The sequence below is a fragment of the Zonotrichia albicollis genome, chromosome 14 (genome assembly GCF_047830755.1).
Source record: "Zonotrichia albicollis isolate bZonAlb1 chromosome 14, bZonAlb1.hap1, whole genome shotgun sequence".
Classification (NCBI taxonomy): domain Eukaryota; kingdom Metazoa; phylum Chordata; class Aves; order Passeriformes; family Passerellidae; genus Zonotrichia; species Zonotrichia albicollis.
The window spans coordinates 14,563,640-14,582,391 of record NC_133832.1 but is presented as its reverse complement, the minus strand read 5'-3'; the positions used below and the strand labels follow the sequence as shown (position 1 = coordinate 14,582,391).

The 18,752-nt window shown below is 48.7% G+C and overlaps 1 protein-coding gene across 2 annotated transcripts; it reads left to right on the top strand.

Moving 5' to 3' along the window:
* Nucleotides 1–3,376: 3,376 nt before the first annotated feature.
* On the top strand, nucleotides 3,377–16,912 carry LOC113459432 (V-set and immunoglobulin domain-containing protein 4). Of its 2 annotated transcripts, XM_074551415.1 has the most exons (9): nucleotides 3,377–3,500; nucleotides 4,824–5,180; nucleotides 5,810–6,091; nucleotides 6,992–7,060; nucleotides 7,532–7,639; nucleotides 8,268–8,333; nucleotides 9,352–9,474; nucleotides 9,841–9,862; nucleotides 10,662–16,911. In XM_074551415.1, exons 1-9 carry the CDS (start codon nucleotides 3,446–3,448, stop codon nucleotides 10,837–10,839), a joined length of 1,260 nt encoding a protein of 419 aa, XP_074407516.1. In that variant the 5' UTR covers nucleotides 3,377–3,445; the 3' UTR covers nucleotides 10,840–16,911. The 2 variants fall into 2 exon arrangements, with proteins under 2 accessions (XP_074407516.1, XP_074407517.1); XM_074551416.1 differs by lacking the exon at nucleotides 6,992–7,060 and having other exon boundaries at nucleotides 10,662–16,912.
* Nucleotides 16,913–18,752: the final 1,840 nt, after the last annotated feature.

Here is an 18,752-nt window from a genome sequence, read left to right as displayed (position 1 = left end):
TCCAGGTCCTGACTTGGTCTGGGGTGTACCTGGGGTGAAGAGCAGCTGCTGTGCACCCTGGGCAGTGGCAGAGGATGAGCTGAAGTCACAGCAGCTCATCCCTGTGGTGGTGTTCACAGGGGTCCCAGGATGAGGGAAGATATGAGAATCTTGACTCCACGTTTCAGAAGGCTTATTTATTATTTATGATATATATTATATTAAAAGAAAATGATATATTAGAACTACACTAAAAGAATAGAAGAAAGTATTTCATCGAAAGAAAAGGGAAAAGGAAATTGAATGATAATAAAATATTGTGACTGACCAGAGTCCAAGACAGCTGGACTGTGATTGGCCATTAATTAAAAACAACCACATGAGACCAATCACAGATGCACCTGTTGCATTCCACAGCAGCAGATAATCATTGTTTACATTTTGTTTCTGAGGCCCCTCAGCTTCTCAGGAGAAAAGATCCTAACCAAAGGATTTTTCGTGCAATGTGTCTGTGACACATCCCAGAGAAGCAGATTTACCAAGCCCAGAGCTCAGGCAGGCTCTGCAGAGCACTGGGAGGAGGAGCTGGGCAGTCTGCAAAAAGCCAGCATCAGCTGGTGCTGAGTGAGCCTGCAGGGAGCAGCAGCAGTGCTGGGTGGTGGCTGCAGGTAAGGGACATCTGTGGTGCCTGGGGGGTGCAGCCCACCTGCAGCACCAGGAAAGAAACCAGAACTCAGAAGGCATCCAACACATGGGGCACTTTGCTGGAATCAGGAGCTGTTTACAAGGATTTGGCCAAGCTAAAAGCAACCCAGAACGAATGTCATTGACCTGGGAATTCCTGGGAAGGGAAGTGAAGTTTTTCAGAGAGAGCACTTGTACATCATGTTTCTTCTGTCACACAAGCTTTAAGGGGAAATGCTAATTTACACCAATTTCTGTTTCTTGAAGTGGAACAAGGACATGTTTTGATGACTGACTCTATGATTATCTGATGTGACAGAACTGTGGTGTGAATGGCTGGGGGAGATCACACAATCAGCTTCTGAGGGACATCCAAAAAGTACTTAGCAAAATACACTGTTGAGTCAGATCTATGAGTTAGCTATGGCTGGACCAAACAAGAAAGTCTCAAGCAAAAATTGATTCTTTTTTGAGTGCACATGGTTGAGAAAGAGTACTTTAAGACCCTTCTTCTAAGTTTATCTACTTTTTGATGATTTGCTCATAGTTGAGTACTGAATTTCATCTCCTTGAACACTAAGGATCTTATTTATCACCTGAAAAATGATAGCAAACTTCTCTGGCCACTGGCAAACTTTGTCAGAAGATGACTGTAAGATGTAGGCTCAGCAGAGCTGGTCCCTATGAACAGGGTCTGAGTGACCATGGGGGGACAAGGGGACTTCACTGTGTCACCTGCAGATTGCCCAAGATGAGTAGCAGTAATGGCAGAACAAAGAGTGCCTGAGCGGTGCCACTTGAAGAAAAGACACTGGAGAGAGTGTCCTGTCCTGTGTGTGGGAGGAAGGTGGGTACCTGGGGGACAGGCTGCAGTGCCTCACCTGCAGCACTGCGTGGGAGACAGAGCAAGTTCAGCCCAGAGCAGGACACTGGAATAAAATACTGCATTTTAATAAACTGGGTATCTAGCCAGCATGGCTGAGACATTGAAGGTTTTTCTTCTTGTGTTCAGATACAAAACTCTGAGGAGTCCTTTCAGTAAGGGAGAATGGGCTGATTGTGTGACTCAGGGAGCTGTGTCTGTGTCCAGGGAAAGAAAGATGTCATGTACATCACATTTGGGGAACTACAGTTATTCATCTCTGCTTTAGTTAAATAACCTTTTTTTTTTAAATCCTGCATAATTAGAGCCTCAGGAAGTCTTGCATGTCCGGTTCAAAAAATAATCCTATCAGCAGTTTTAGCTTGGGTTTTCAACTTCTTTCAGGGCGTGTTCCCCAAAACCCAACTTCTCTTAAACTGTTCTGTGGAGGAGACTGTTTGTCTGGGACAAGGCTTTACTGCCAGTTATGGATCAGGGTGTGGAAAGATTTGGGTTTTAATCATCTCTATGAAAGTTGACACATTTCCCTCTTTGATTGACACAGCTAGCAACTTTAACAAGTGGTTTTTTGCTTGTTTGCTTGCTTTTAGGCAGGACTCAAACATTGCTAAAATCTTCTCAGGAGCTGCATGGGCAGGTGGATCCAGGCCATGTGCACTGGTACCCTACTGGCAGCTACAGCAAAGATGTCAAGAAGAAAAGTCAGCAAAAATCAAGTTTCAATGTCTTACATAGACAAGAATGGGTGTGGCTGCCCCCATCATCTTCCTCAGCAGGATGGCAGCTGGTGGTGGCTCTCAGAGCCCTGGATGAATTTGTTACACCAGGTCTTGCAGCATTTAACTTTTAACAACATTTAGCTTTTTGCTCCAGACAAGTTTTACAGTGATCAGCAGGGTGGAACCTGGAATCCCAGTCAGCACCCCACGGGTGGGCATGCCTCTGCCTGGGACTGAAATGGGATCCACCCAGCTCTCATTACCCTCCTGACTCTGGGAAAATGAAGATAATCTCCAGCTCTCATTGCCCTAGCAGAGAGGGAATAAGCTGTCACTGCCATGGAGCAGCACTTCCAGACATGGCTTCAGCTGCAAGGTGAATGTTTCAGCCCCAGCAGACAGGCATTTGTTGGGATGGGATAAGGCTGTGGCAAAACCATCCCATTTACCTTCTCTCCCATCTTCAGTAGAAAACAGCTCCCTGTCTCTCAGACACATCTGCCTCCTGCTCAAAGATACTGTTTTGCAGTTGTTAGAACCCTGTGCTAAGGCATGGCTATTGAATAAATCCCAAAAAGCTGCTCTACTGACTATTAACACCCATAACAGAATTCATTATGCCACTAGATTTGCTTTTATACATGTTTCTTATCTTTCTAGAAGTCCTTCTCCTTCTGGTAATAATTAGTAAGCACAGATCAATCCTGTGCACTACACCTAGATAATTCTTGGAAGGACTTTAAAGATACCCTACAGAGCACACTCAGAATGTCCCTTTGCTGCCAGTCAGAAGTCATCTCCTTGTCAAACACAATGTGTGCTTTCAAAACATGATTTTGCCCATGAACTGGACTATTGCAGCAGAAATGTGAGCTGGGAGAGTCTGTGATGCTCAACATGACCTGGCAATGGGCACTTGCAGCTCAGAAAGGCAGCTGGGTCCTGGGTGCATCAAGAGAAGATGATGGGGACAGGGAATGGGACTGGAAAGATCCAAAGAGCCTTTCTCCTTCCTTCACCCTTCACCTAACCCAGCAGTGAAATGGACTCGTGATGTTTCAGAAAGAGGATCCTAGATGAAAAAGAACAGAATAAAGGGAAGTGTTCTTCACTTGCAATCTGGTCCCTGGAGGGTGGGAGTCTCTTGGGGAAAGGAGGACAGACCTGCACTTCTGGGAGAATGGGAGAAGTTGGATGGATAGTGGTGTTTGCGATGACTTTCATCGGCTGCAACGGTGAGTAAATGCTTCAATGTATAAGAAAAAAAAAATCAGAGTACTAAGAGGATGGCAAAAATCTTTTGAATTATATCATTTTTTTAAATTGACAAGTCAGTTGGGAAGTCTTTAGCTTATTGTATTAACCACAGAGCCTGAGAATTCATTAGAGTCTCCTTTGGCATCAGATACAATGAGGTGCTTTCAAGAGTGGAGCAAATGGGGCGGTATTGGGCAAGTCATCTTCCCTGCCCCAAGGCAAGAGCAGAAAACAGCTTTTTGGGACCCTTGGCAGGGATCACTCTGGTGTCCAGCTCTCAAAACAGTCTTGGTGAAGCTGGAATATGCATTCTAAATTTAATAACTCATCCTCATTGTTCTGTTAGCATGGCCCTGGGAAGAAGAGGAGCTGTGAGAGCAGGTGCTGGCACATTTGATTCCCCTTGGTCTTTCCTACCTAGTGACTCTCTGGTTGCATCAGGAAAGCTGGGAGTGGGACCTTGGCTTCAGTTCCTACTCCCCTGACTGAATATACCCTTTCTCAAGGCATGTTTGACACTGGCAGCAGCAGAGGATAGTTTTGGGAAATAGGAGAAAAGTGTTCTTACACATTGTATACAAAAGCATAGGATTGCTCCTGACATTTAAAAAATTGGGTTGAAATGTATTACCCATTTCTTCATAAAAAACCCAGCTTTGCAAATTACTGAGATCTGCCTCTCAACCAACTTCTTGTGAGCTAAAGCTGCTGGATATAACCAATGGCTTTCTGGGGAGGGGAAAGGGGAGAAGAATAAGAGGTACTGGGAGAGATGAGCCAAGTCAAAGGAAATTCAGGTGATTTGTTACTTACAAGAGGCACGTCCCAGAGGAGATGTGGGATCCATGGGCAGGCAGCCTGAGAAACTGGGAGAATGTGTGGAGAAAATCTGCCCACTCTTCTCCTGTGCCTACCTGAACACTTGGCAGGTGCTGATCTGGGTCAGGTCTGAAATTTTCCAAGGCTAAAGCAAAAGGATAGATTTTGGTCCACCATTCCTATTCCAGATTCAGTACTGCAGGGAATACCCCTAAATGTTCCTGCCCACAAGGAGACTGTCTGTACCGAGAAAGAATTAAGAATTGGCAAGTGCCCAGAGAGAAACTCAATAAAAATAGCCATGAGGTCAAGGCAGATGTTCACTTCCCCATGTCTGATGACGTGGGCTGGCTTGGTGCTGTGGTGTGCAGCACATCTGAGACCTGGCCAGGTGCTGGCACCGGTGAGTCCTGTCTCTCTGGAGGACATTTCCCTGCTCTGCTGCATTCTCATTTCTTCCCTTCCACTGCTGTTCCTTGCAGCCTTCCTGGATCTGTCTACTGTCCACCAGGTCACGGGCACTTGGATGGCATCCACCACTCTCCCATGTACCTATGTGCCTACAGAAGATTTCACCCAGCAATCGCTTAGCTGGAGCGTGGATCACGGCTCTGGCACCTCCACCATCTTCCACAGGGACGGCACTGGTGACCACATCCTGCTCTCCAAATTCCGAGGCCGAGTCAGCGTCCCAAAGCACAACCCAGGGGACGCCTCACTCCTCATTCAGAACCTTGAAATGCCCGACAGTGGACACTACACTTGTCAAATCATCTGGAGGTCCAGAGATAACAACTTGATAACAAAAGAGGTGACCACTATAGTTAAAGTTGTCAAAGGTAAATCCAGCAGTAAAGTCTTGCTCTTGTGCAGCCAGGTTAAACCAAAAGAAGGTGGGGGTACCAGTGTTGGTGTGAATAGTCTTTCACAGCACACTAGGTTGGGGGTTGAAGGATGTGCCTCCCTTGCTGTGCTGGTTATCCTTCCCAACACATGGAGCTGTAGGAATGTACTGGGGAAGTGAGCCAGTTAGTGTACAGCCCAAGCTGGATCTGTTGATGGGCCAGTTGAACCCATGATGTTTGAGATAATATCCAGGTCTGGTTCTGTGCAGGCAGCCAATATCTCTGTGGTTCTTGTAGCAAGTGGGTGTTGTGTGAGCCAAGTCTGCCTTCTCTCCTCCCGAGAATCCTCAATGTGTGCTAGAAAAATCTCTTTCTGCAAGGGGGCCACCCACCCCAGAGAGCAGGACCTTGTGAAAGGGCGGCAGCAATGATAGCAGAGCTGATGCAACCTGGATTAACACAGGTTACCTGAGCTCATCCTGGGCAGGGTGGTGATGTGAGAGCTGAGCTGCTCGTTCGTGGGAAGACACCGCCAGCAGGAGCGAGATCTGCTGCGGCAGGGGGAGCGTGCCCAGCCCAGCCAGGGCTCCCGTGACCCGGCCCCCCTGTGCTCTGTGTTGCAGTGGCAGCCACCAAGCCCATCATCAGAGCGGCGGAGCCGGGGCTGACGCTGCCGGCCGGAGGCAGCACCAGCCTGAGCTGCGAGGCCGGCGGCTCCCCTCCCATCAGCTACCGCTGGTTCCGCCGCGGCCCGGCGGGCACGGCCGAGTTCCTGCGCAGCGGGGCCGAGCTGGCCTGGCGCAGCCTGCAGCCCTCGGACAGCGGCACGTACTTCTGCGAGGCGCACAACAGGGCCGGCGCCGGCGCCGTGCAGCGCAGCGATGCCGTGCGCCTGACGGTCACAGGTGAGTGCCGGCCCGGCAAACCCTCTGCCGAGGGGCTGACGAACCGCAGCCTCTGCCCTGCCCTGCCCGGCAAGGAGGAAATGCCAAACGCCTTCAGCGCCCTGACACAGCCCTGCCCGCTGCCTCCAGCCTGTGTCCTGCTGCATTTCCTCTGTTCAATTTCCTCCTCTTTGAGGAACTGCTCTTCTCTGATGCAAAACGGGATTTCTACTTCAAACACTCATTTATTTATTCCTCTGTGGGTTTTTTGAAGTTCTCCCTGCCTCTGTAATATTACCCACTGCAGTTCAGCAAGTTTAGACAAGGAGTTGGGGCTTTATTTGGAGAAGCAGGAACAAGGGAGTGGTAATTCAGTGGCAGAACAAACCAAGCTGGCCTTTGCTCCCCACCACCAGCCGCGTGTCCCAGGGGGACACATTGCACTTCATTCCAGGCTCTGACACCTCCAGGCTCTGCAGGACAGTGTGTCACAGGTTGCACTCAATGGCCTCAGAGGCCTTTTTCAGTCTATTCAATTCCATGATGGGTGCCTGGTGGAAATCCTGCAGCTCTCCTTGGCTGGTGACTGGATCAGCCCAGCTGTGAAGCCCCTGATGGCAGAGCCAGGCTCAGGCACCTCCCAGTGGCTGGGAAAGAGGCAGAGCCTGCTGAGCTGCCAGGCACGGAGCTCTGGTGAAGCCCTGGGTGCTTTTCCCGGCAGTGTCACCCTGGAGGGAGCAGCACAGGAACGGGGCTCAGTGCTGCAGCTGCTGCCCCACGCCGCTGGCACAGCAGCCCCCTCCTGCCAGCTGGGACGGGGCTGCTTCCTCCTGCTCCCACCCCTGGGGAATTCTGTACCACAGCAGCATCTCCATGGTGGTCAGACCCCTGTGGAAGCCTCTCCTTCTCCTCACCTTGCAGATGTGCCCACAACAACAGCAGCCTTGCAGAGGAATGTGAGAACCACGGGGGGACTCCACCCAACCACAGGTCAGGGTGAGAGCGGTGGCAGCGGATGGCAGGGGAGGGGTGTTGGGGCAGTGTGCCACCAGTGCTTGGAAGTGGTTTTGTTGCTGGGGAACAGAGTCTTGGCACTACTGAACTTCAGTCCATATGCCTCAATTTGTAACTCGGGTGTTTCCGATCCATGGTGGGCTAATACGTTGTCTTTGTAGGAGGGACTGTATGTGTTTTAGCACTGCTGAAAATGCCTTTTCCTAAGCTGCAGATGATATGGGATGGGATATTCTGGGTTTGGTTCTTTTCTGGTATTTTTGCTTGTCATCTGATCCTGAATAGAAGCTGCTGAGGGGAGGCAGATCTGGTGTCTCCAGTGACAGACACAAGTGCTGCAAAAGCTTCCTGAGACCCAACTGAAAACATGTACTTGACCAGGGACAACAGTTTGAGGGAGGGCTTCTGGATTCCCTGTGTGAGCCTCTCCTCCCCCTCACCTTGCAGATGTGCCCACAACAACAGCAGCCTTGCAGAGGAATGTGGGAACCACGGGGGGACACCACTCAACCACCAGTCAGGAAGACAGTAGTGACATGGAGCATACAGTGACAGGTGAGTGCCCAGGCCAGGGTTATTCACCTCTGTGCCAGGAGAAGACCAAGGCAGGGAGTTTGCTCTTCCACAACAAGATCAGATGCCTGTGCTGAGTATGAATTGTGTCTTGATTGTTACCCAGAGAGGCAACACCAGAGGCTGGCACCCCTACTTGGGAATGTGCCTGATGATGGGAGGGGACAAGAAAATGTTTTCTGTGTCCCCCTGGGACCAGAACTGCTGAGGCTGCAGAGGTTCAGAAGGAGGTCACCTGGGGCAGGAGACCTGGCACAGGCCTCCATACCTCAGAAGTTTATGGTGCAGCTGATGGCAAAGCCCTCCAGGCCAGCCAGGGAGTCACCCGAGGAGACTGAGAGAGAGAGTGAAATCTGGAAATCTGGGGAAATGCCAGCAGGGAAAAGCCAAAGCATTCCCAGGCCATGCTGCAGCCAGGCATGATGCATCGTATCAGCCAGGGCTGCCAGGAACATGTGGGGAAAAGCTCAGGGAGGGGGACATGAGTGCCAAATGCTGCCCCAGCTGGCAAGACACACACAGGATAACAGGTGAGTCTAGGCTGGCAGAGCAGACCCATTTTCCTGATGCCCCATGGGGCTGCAATGCATCCACCATTCTCCACTGACAGATCCAGTCCCAACCACACGGGTCTCCAGGATGGATACTGCTCCAGTGGGGCCTATCACAGACACAGGTGAGTGGAGTCTCATGCTGGAAAACACCAGATTTGCACTGCCAAGGGCAGGGTGGCAAACTTCATCCCAGACCAGCTCCACATCTGGCTGCTGTGCTTGTGGCAGATACAGCTGCAATGCCAAATCCCAGGCATTTATCCAGGCAGGAGCTGCACTCCTGACTCCTGCCCACATGCCTGTTGTGGGGGTGTTCGCAGCCTGCAGTTTGCTGTTTGTTTTCATGCAGGGATGCCCCATCCCTGGAAGTGTCCAAGGCCAGGTTAGACGGTGCTTGGAGGTATCTGGTTGGTGGAAGGTGTCCCTGCCCATGGCAGGACATGGAACGAGATTATCCTTTTAAGTTCCTTTCCAAACTGAACCATCCCAGCATTCAGTGACTGCCAGCAAGTGCTGAACCCCCAGGTGGCCTCAGCCCCTTCTCAGTTAGGATTTAAATGCCGTCCAAACCGGGGGGGAGTGGCGGCTGCCAGCCCCCGTGTCCCCTGGCTGCGGTGACAGCAATGTCCTCCCATTAGGAAAGTTAATCCACAAACACCATAGGTTTATGTCCAAAAAGGAGACAGAGGAGTCTTTTTACTTTATTCGAATAAAGGGAGAGGTCATGGGGCATTCCCCTGTGATCTCTCACATTTTTGGAGGATGCAGCCTCCTTTTGATCCCAATTTCCCAGCCACATTTTCCTTCTCTCTTTCCCCATTGGCTGAAGCACTTGAGAGGTACAGACTCCCCAGTACGCCTGATACCAAAGATTTCCCTCTAATGTATAACCCTCCCTTTTAATTTTTAATTCTTGTGGAATTTCGGGTTTTTTCTTCTCCATTGTTTCTTTCATCTTTCAACGTCTAATTTAATTTATCAGCCAACCTAAAGTTTATTGGCAAAAACAAATACCTTTTTCCATTCATCAATCAGTGGAATCTTCCCCATTGTTTCTTTTATCTCTCAGTGCTAGTTTTATCTACCAGCAGCCCCACAGCTTGTTTGTAAAGACAAATCTACTATTCTCCCATCCCGCAGGTTCCCAGCGGCTCGCCCCGTCCCCGCTGCTTTACGGGCTGCCGGCCGCGCTGGGCGGCGCCGCGCTGGGCGCGCTGCTGGCGGCCGCGCTGGGCTGCTGGCGGCGGCGGCGGAGGAAGGACGGTGAGCAGCGACAAACCCAGCCGGGCCGGGCGGTGGGACAGCCCGGGAGGAGGGGACGGGAGGAGGGACAGTCCCATCCCCATCACTCCCATCCCCATCACTCCCATCTCCATCATTCCCATCTCCATCACTCCCATGCCCATCACTCCCATCCCCATCACTCCCATCCCCATCGCTCCCATCCCCATCACTCCCATCCCCATTGCTCACATCCCCATCACTGCCATCCCCGGTTGATCCCTTCCAGAGAGAAGCCTGTGGGAGGGTTATTCCCAAAAACATTTTGTTCTATAACACATAAAACAAGTCGATGCATACCTTAGATTCTTTTTATTTTCTTTTTATTTTCTTTTTTTTTTTTTTCAGAACCTCTCTATGAAGTTGCTTTGTGAGTACAATTTTCTCCTTGGGGCATTAAGACGGAGGGCACTGTACTGGTATCTGTTCCTATAAAGCCTGTTTGCTCAGGGAAAAGCAAAGATTTATTTGCCTTACAGGAGGAGGATCTGAAGACCTTGGCAGTTAAGTTAGCAACATGAGGACTTAGCATGTGGTTGCAGGAGATAGCCAGACTGTTCTTTAATATGGTAGAAAAACTGAAGGATACTCTGGGTGCTTTGCTGTGCCTGTCACATGCCATGGAAAACCTGTTCTCTGTGGGAAATTTTTGCCATTATTTAGGAAAGTAAAAGACAGAAATTTTCAGCTCTTCTTTTAAGTTCTACACTTGCCTTTCTCTATAAGAAACATGTCAGTGCTTGGCCAAGTATTACTTTGCAGAGTTCCTGTTAGCATATGATTATACAAACACATCTTCTGCCCTGTCCTCATCTCAGTCTTCAACACCTTCATACTGCTTTCCTACTCAGAGACACACCACAGCCATCTGTAGCAATTTTTCCCAAATAATCCTGGTATCTACTTTCCAAAGGCTGGACTGTCTGCTGGTAACTTTAGAGTATAACATGGTAATGCCATGGGAGTTTATAGTACCAGTATTAACCAGAGCTTCTTTGTGTGTAATTCTTTTAACATCACTTTCTTGTGTCTTTCAGAGCCTCCCAGACCCTCACTAGAATAGTATGAATTTTGCTGTTTCACAGATTATGTGGTAGATCTTGTCTCTAAGGTGTAAATGAAGTGCCATCTGCTTTAGTTGTCCCTCTCACTCTGTCTCTCTGTCCCAGCCGCAGAACTGCAGATGTCGCCCTGCTGCAGCCTGAGGTGGAAGTCCCTGCTAAGTGCCAACAGAAGGAAATGTACTCTAGCCCTGAAAAGACCACCATGAAAGACAGGAAAAGCCCTGAGTATGAGAACCTTGTGACTGCAATGGAATCTCAATATGAAACAGAAGGAATTTTGTAAAGGACCAGCTTTTCCACATAAGCAGCCACGCAGGGCTGCAGGTGCTGAATAGTGAACTCAGCAGAAGGAAACTCTGCCTCCTGCTGTCTCTCTGTTCTGCTCTCACTGCTTGCTTTAACCCAGAGGAGCTGCATAACCTTTTGGTCTTTGGCAGACCAGGCCCTGCCTGCAGGAGCAGAAACCCCCAGCCAACTGTGTGTCTACTCACTTATATAGAGCAAGTTGTTTCTCAGCAACCTGAAGGACCCAGGGCAGGAAGAAAGGATCTGAAGGAGTGAGAACATGAAATTCTTTAGCCTGTAAATCCAGGAATAGTTGGTGCAGTGCTGCCAGTCAGTAACACTAGCAAGGGATACTCTCCAATGTGTGTTCCTATTAAGACATCCCAGGCTGCAAGGAACCAGGATTGTGCTGGAAATGGAGATCCTCTGGCTTTTGCAGTTCAGCAAATACTGGTTGTACATCCTGCCTGTGCTTGAATCTTTTTGTTGTTGTTGTTGTTACAGCATGGTAAAGGGACCCGCAGAGGGGAGGTTGATGTCCTAGGAATGCCATTTTTGCTATCAGAATAGCTCAGTGCTCAGAGAGAATGAGTCTCTGAACTGTCACCCACTGGTTTTCTCCTGGAAAACAAGAACTGATGTTGAAGGAAATGCTGGCATTTAATTTTTACAGTATGGGGGCCAGAGGCATGATAAAATAGAAATTTGAGGCATTTGGATAACGATTAAGGGGCCTCTCTGAATACAACAGGCTGACACCAATTTACTCTGGGGGATGTAAGTCAATCTGTGTGATTATTGTGCAACATGTAGATGCAGTTCCTGCGTTCAGCTGCAGTGCATTCCCTACAGTACACTGTCACTCAGCAGCCTGATTTGCCTTGTCACTGTTAATTGTTTGCATCTTGCCTGGACTGCAGTGCTGCTGTCAGTTCTGTCCTCTCTGTCTGTGCCTCCAGCCAGCATCTCTTTGTCCTCCAGGGACTTGGCAGGGAGGAGGAATGCCTTTGGCTTTAGCACACCAAATTTGTAAGAATTACTGGCTTTTTTATATCAGTGGGTGCAGCAAAGAAAGCATGGGGAAGCAGCTGAGCGTGTCACACACACCCTCCTGCTGGGCCCTGACTTCACCCACAAGGCCATGAATCATCTCTGTTTGGGTCAGCAGCCTAACAGCAGGGTCACTTTGCTGTTTGTGGCCTGAGTGCTGTGTAGAGCCACACTTTTACCTTAACAGCTCTGAATTGCAGGATGTGAGCTGAGAAAGATCAGAGAAAAAAAATCTCCTGCCTATATTGTGAGGGCTTCACAAGCATGGTGACAGCCATGCAGGGAGGGCTGTGCTGGCTGCCAGGCTGCACACCAGGGAGGCAGACAGGGTCCAGTCTGTCCCTGTGAGACCCATGGCAGCCAGCCCTGAGGACCTCATGCTGCAGAAGCTGCTGGCATCAGCAGTTCCAGGGGTGGTGCAGAACAAAGGATTTGAGGGGAATGGAGAGCTGCAGCCATGCTCATGCAGGGCAGTAGCATATGGTGCAAGGTCAGTACTGGGTGAAAAGGGAACTGAAAATTTCTCAGCTTCCCCATCCTTACCTCAGCAAATCTAGGCCCAAAACACATGACATGGCACTCTCCTTTCCCTTCCCCCCACATATAATCCTCATTCATTTTCAATTAGCTCGGTAGTTTGTGCAAGTTTTCCTGCTGTTAAAAGCTCTGAGCTCCAGGTTCACTCATTGAGTATGTAACACCAGTGTTTTTCCATCTTGTGATTCCTCCCAGCACTGATCTGCTCTGACAAGGTCTGAATGCTTTCCTCAGAAGACATGAAGCCTGGGAGAAGCTACAGAGGAAGAAGGTAACAGGAGCTAAGAAAGGGGGAGCAGATGGACCCAGATGGACCAGCCCCCATGTACTCCATGTTGTCACTTCTCTAGTTAGGGCAGCAACAGGACTTTGGTCACAAGTAGCAGAAGAGTGGAAACATTAGAAGCCTGTCTCCAGTGCTGAGGTGTTTTTCCATGGGTAATTGTGTGATTATTTCTGTATTTTACTTTTTGCATGTTTTCCATGTTTCTAGTAAAACCTGTTGGCAACAGAACACTTTTCTTCTGAAAGCCACAGGGAGTTCTGCAGAAAACTTCTCCTTTCCTTGCACTGTGCTCGTGTGCTGAGCTCTGCTCCAGAAGGGAAGGAGAAGCTCAGCTTCTGCCCTGAAAGGACACTGCCTCCCAAAAACACACTAACTCAAGTGGCCATCACAGTGTCATGAGACTCACAGTTCCCCTTGCAGTGCCTGCCCCATGGAGGGGACCTGCTGGCTTTTACAGCTGCTGGGTTTGTACCATACTTCAGAGCAGGGAGGTGGGAGATGAAGTCCCAGAGAAATTTGTACCACTGTAATTTGATGCTTGTTCTTGTAAGAGTGGAAGGAGTTTACTTTCTTCCCCTTCACCCCAGTCACCTGGAAAGATCTGGGAGCTAAAGGGAAGAGTTATCTAAAAAGCAGAGGGTAAATTACTGGAAGCAAATATTGAAAATGCATGAGGAAACAATAATGAAGGGCATAAACAAACCCTTGGCCAGCTGTAGTGCAAAGGAGGCTGGGTCTGTTGAAACCTCAAGGTTTGAGTGACATCAGGGCTTGGGGCTGACATGGCTGTGTGCTTCATGGAGGAGCCACTGGGGACAAAGCAAAGCCTGAAATCTTAGACCTTGCTCTCTTTTGAAGCTAACCTCAGTGATAAAGATCAGAGTGATGTCTGTGAGTCATGAGGAGGTGCTTGAGAGAGACCATGGGTGTGTGAGTCACAAGGAGTAGGGCCATTTCTGACCACTTGTGGACCATGTTTGTCCAGAAGTGCACAAGCTATTCAAAAAGCAGAACACAATTTGCTTAGGCAATTATATATTCATAGGTTCCAGCTCAGTACAAACTCCAGCTTCTTCAAAATATTTACTAAGGAATAGTTGCCATAAAAAGCCCAAAAGCTTAGTATTCAAGTTTATTAATACTCTCAAATATTGCAAAATTTTCTGGTGGTACTGTCCTAAAACTAGTCAGTAGAGTCTTGGGATTTATTTTATTCTTGAGTTTTCCATGTCAAATGCGTTCAGAGAGTTTGATTTGTAAAATTGGGCTGGATGCTGCCCCTGTCATTCCCCCACCGTGACATATCTGAAATGCTACAAGTCAGTTACTGAAAACACTTAGCAATCATTACATCTTCAAGTGGGATGATTTAGAGGGAATTACTTTAATTAAATAGTAGAATAGGCAATCTTGCTGCAAGTGCTGACTAGGAATAACCATGCACAAACAAGAAATCTTCTCCAAACAGCAAGGCTCCTAGGAGAGGCAATGGTCTCCATGGCCTAATTTAAAACAGCTTGAACCAACATGCATTTTTCACAGGCTAATGGGCCACAGGGAAGTTAATGAGCAGCCTCATTAGTTTGTACTCCATATAAAATGATTACTACATGTGCAAAGGCAAGATTCTTTATTATGGATAATGCTGCCTTTTGCCATGATGTTGTGATTATAGTTGCCAGGATCCTTGTTAACTGAGCTTAATTTACAGCTGGCTAGTTAATGCTGTGTAAGAGAACAGCATTGTATTTGGATGCAAATAACAAGGACCCAGAGCACAATTCCTCGTCTTCACAGTGCAGAGAAGTTGCACCAGCACCCCTTCTGCTCTGATTTACAGTTGGGAGGGACACCCCAACAGATACTTCCAAAACCAGGGTGGAAGGGAAACCTGGCAGCACAAGATCCTTCAGGCGTTCTGGAACACTGGGATGGGCTGCTCAGTACCTCGGTGGCTTTCTGGAGAAATGCCGAGCCTGGAGAGGAAGGCTCCTGCCGGAGCAGGAGGAAAGAGCTGCGCCCTCGGCGTCGCGTTGCTCAGCAGTGCCTCACTTGGGGTATTTGACAAACTGACACTCTGCACACTGAGTGTCGGACTCAGCTTGTCAAATACACGCAGTGCCACACTGCAGCTCCCGGTGGCCTCGCCAGATGCCAGCCTGGACACACAGAGGGAAGAGAAGCACAGCAGCTGTGGTTAACTTCACAGGCTTTTTCCAGTTAGTAAAAAGCATCATGTATCCTCCCACATTTCCCCCTTCTGCTCTCTTTTTTGGGTGAGAGAGAACCACACCAGCAGACACGGCCTTCTGCTGCTGAGGAAAATACCCACTCTGTTTATTCAAAAGTCAGAAAAAGTACAATTCTGCCCCTGGGCATACATATAGGTGTTCATCACTGACTCTGTTGGAGGCTCCTCCATTTGGCAGAATACTGTAAAGATTATGATGCTGAAAAAAAACCAGGCTTGCTTCCCCACAAAGGGAAACAATGAACTTTAGAAGTGAAGTGAAACTTTCTCTTCCGTTGACAAACGAACCCCCTTCTGCTTCATTTCTAGTGAACAGAGAAAGCCCTTGCTGCAATAAATGGAGATTTCCACCTCCAAACACTGACAAAATCCAGCCTTTAAGGATGAACATCATATTCACACACACATGCACACCTCTTGCACAAATATACTGTTATTCCCTTGTTCTTTTAACAGGAGTGTGCAGGAAATGCAGAAATGCACCTAAAGAAAACTAAATAACAAAACATACACAAGAGAATATGTTGCACAGTATTACTCTGTTCTGTGTCCTTCTCAGAAGTTGACTGTTTAGAAAACCAGTCTAAAAAAAGATTTGAAATTCTGATAGAGTACAACTCTCCCAGAAAAACCCATACTGGATCCTACGTCACACACTGTTTATGTCATTCATAAGCACAACACTGTTTATGTCATTCATACTTTTTGTGGACATGTCCAGATATAGCTGAGTTTTTAGCATGGTGTTTTAGCTTCCTTACCAGTCCATGGATTTTAATTTCCCATGACCAGCATCACCAGTTTGTGAGAAAGTAGTCATGCTATTTTTAGTATCAAAATAAAGACTGAAATGTTTGTAATTATATTTTTAAGGTAGACCATTAAAGACATTAAAGTAGAATTAGATTAAGTATATTAACAGTATCATACAATGGGCAATTCATCAACCATTTCCACCTCTAACTTCTGTGATTATTTTACACAGATGATCATAGGATTCCATCTAATATCACATACAGAAACATACCTGGAAAGGAAAAGTTTTTTTCAGGTGAAAGCACAGCAAATACATCTTCTCCAAAACCAGAAGAGAGCAGAGTAAGACTTAAGAGCAAAAAAAAACAGCAACAGCTTTAAAGGTAAAATCTGTTTTTAGACTGAGTCACTACCAGGCTTTGCAATTCTGGCATTCCCCTGTCTCCACCTTTGCCTTGGGTGCAATGTAGATAGTGACCAGTTCTGTGCTCTGCCTCCTCATTCCAAATGCAGCTCAGCCATGGCAGATAAAACTATGTGGCAATGGATAAAATCAGCACATGCACTTCATGAAGATAGGAAAACTATGTTAATGAGCTGATTTAAGATCAGCCTATGGGAGTACATGTGAACCTGTGATTCCCCAAAGGACTCTAAGCCATACCAAAACATGGGAAAGCCACTAGAGAAAGACTAAGCAGGCTCTTCCAAGGGTATCAGTGACCAGATTGCCTTCAGCTTCAGTGCTGATGTCTAACAGAGGCAGATCAGGCCTTGGAGGGGGAAGAAGAAAACAAGGCAGCACTGCTTCTGCAATTGAAGCTTAAAATAATCCCCCACAGTGGCTTTCTGAGGGGAAAAACAGCCACTTAAAATGTTGCTGTGAGGGACAGATAAGGGGTGGGGACACAATAGAGATAATTCTATCAGCAGATGGGAATGGAACTTGAAACTCTACCCGTAGAGATCATATCTGATGTGAATGGATTTGTCATTGTCAGAGCTTCTGGTTTCAAGCTAAAGTGGGTATTCCCCAGTAAAAGCTCAGTGTTGTAAAACTGAGCAATCTACTGCATACTCTTGAAGGCCAAACAGAAAGAATTTTTCTTCCTGCATTCTGACATAAGTCAGTCCCTTACCAAATTCACAAAAAGTCCCCTCCAGGCTGCACATCATCGCTCAGGTATTTTTACAGGGCTGTCGGACTGTTCTGCAACTTGTAATGAAAATAAATGAAAAATAAGATTACTGGATAGATTCAACTCTAAACCTAGTAACAGCGTGCATGGAAGTGTGGCTGTGTGTTTTTCACATGTTGAGTAGCAGAGCCCTAGGATGCAGGCTGCAGCCATTTCAAGGCATGCATTTATTATGCAGGATTTGAACTAGAATCAAGGTCATCTCTGTTCTCCCCTTGGTGAAACACAAATCACAGCCTGAATTGAAAGCAAGAGTCCCCACAGATCTGTGGCAACAGGGTCTGCTGAGCCCCTGGCCAGCTGAAACCTTGGCTTGTGCTTCTCCTAGGAGCTGGAAGCCTTTGTCATAACAGAGACAAATAAGGCTTTGCTCATGGCAGGCTTCCACTGGATGCTGTCCTGCTCCATATATGACCTTCCTATGCCCCCAGCCCTGCAGTGGACACTGCAAGGAGCTTTGCCAGACAAATGCTGGTTTGAAGCCCCCAGGAAGGGCCTGATAATGCCCCCATTACCTTCAGGTCACCCTCACATGCTCCCACAACCCCTGCACTCCCCATAGCCCCTGTCCTTGCACACTGGACTCTGTCCCTGTCCCCAGACAACCAAAGAGAGGAAGTGCAGTAAACTTTCATCTGCTCTACTGAAACCATGGGGGCAGTGAGAAATGGAGCTGAAGAGCACACAGGCACATGGCTGGGACAGGGTCTCTCCCTGCTTACACCCTCCTCCATCCCACACCCTCCCCTGCTCATTATGAGCTGCCTCATCTATGACTAATTTGGATCAACATCTCCCACTGCCAGCAGCTCACAGGCAGCATGTGTGTGTCTGTGAGCTGAGGGAGCACACACATGTACCCTGCTCCTGAGTATATATCACTGCTAAATATAATTCATCTTCATCAAGGAGCCAGGGCACAATGCTCCCTGGCTCACACCAGTGACATTCCATCCCTGAGCCTGCCCTCCCCAAGCACACCCAGGCAAATGCTACCTCATCCCTGAAAGGAGCCACCCAAGAGCCCCTCTGGCTTAGGCAGACACAGCCCAGCACCGAAGGGCTGCAGCCCAAACCCAAGCAGAATTAAGATCCTGTCCAAGTCCGAGGCGTAACATGGGGTGGAAGGACAGCTTTCTTCACTGCCAGGAACATGGACACCGCACACCTTTCAGTGTCCCCAACACCCATGGGCCTTTAGGATTTTAGGATGAACCCCAAAGGACACATCCTCCCCTGTCCCCAGCCCCTGTTCTGTGGGCAGGACAGGGACCTGGCACCTACCATGGCGGGGCCGTGCAGAGCCGTGTCAGGCCGGGCCGGCAGCGCGGGCTCAGTGAGGGTCGTGCAGGAGCGCAGTGGGGGCTCAGCCCGGGCACACAGCTCGGTTTTGAAGGGGCTGCTCCTCCTTCAAGAGGAAGCTGCGAATGGGGAAGATAAGGCTGAGGTTAGATAACAGGAAATGTCTGGATGTGAGTGACAACACATCCAGGTTGTGAAAGCAGCACTCCCCATCCTGCACGAGGCTCACGAGCGAGCGGGGTAAGGGCGAGTGCCATGGCCTTTGCCCAGTGCAGCCATGACGCCTCAGGGCCGGGCACGCAGGGCCTGCAGCATGCAGCCACCGGCAGGGCAAGGATGGGCACTGGGGAGGCTGTGAGCAGCCACCGACTGTCCCCAGTCCAGCCATCTCCATCCCACAGTGGGCAGGCTCTGCTGCCCTGGCTGCTGGGGAGCCATGCAGGGGGTTGTGAAGGCACAAACAGCCACAAGGGCTCTGGTTCGGGACACAGGCTCATGCCCAGGGGTAGATCTCTCACCCTGAGAGGAGT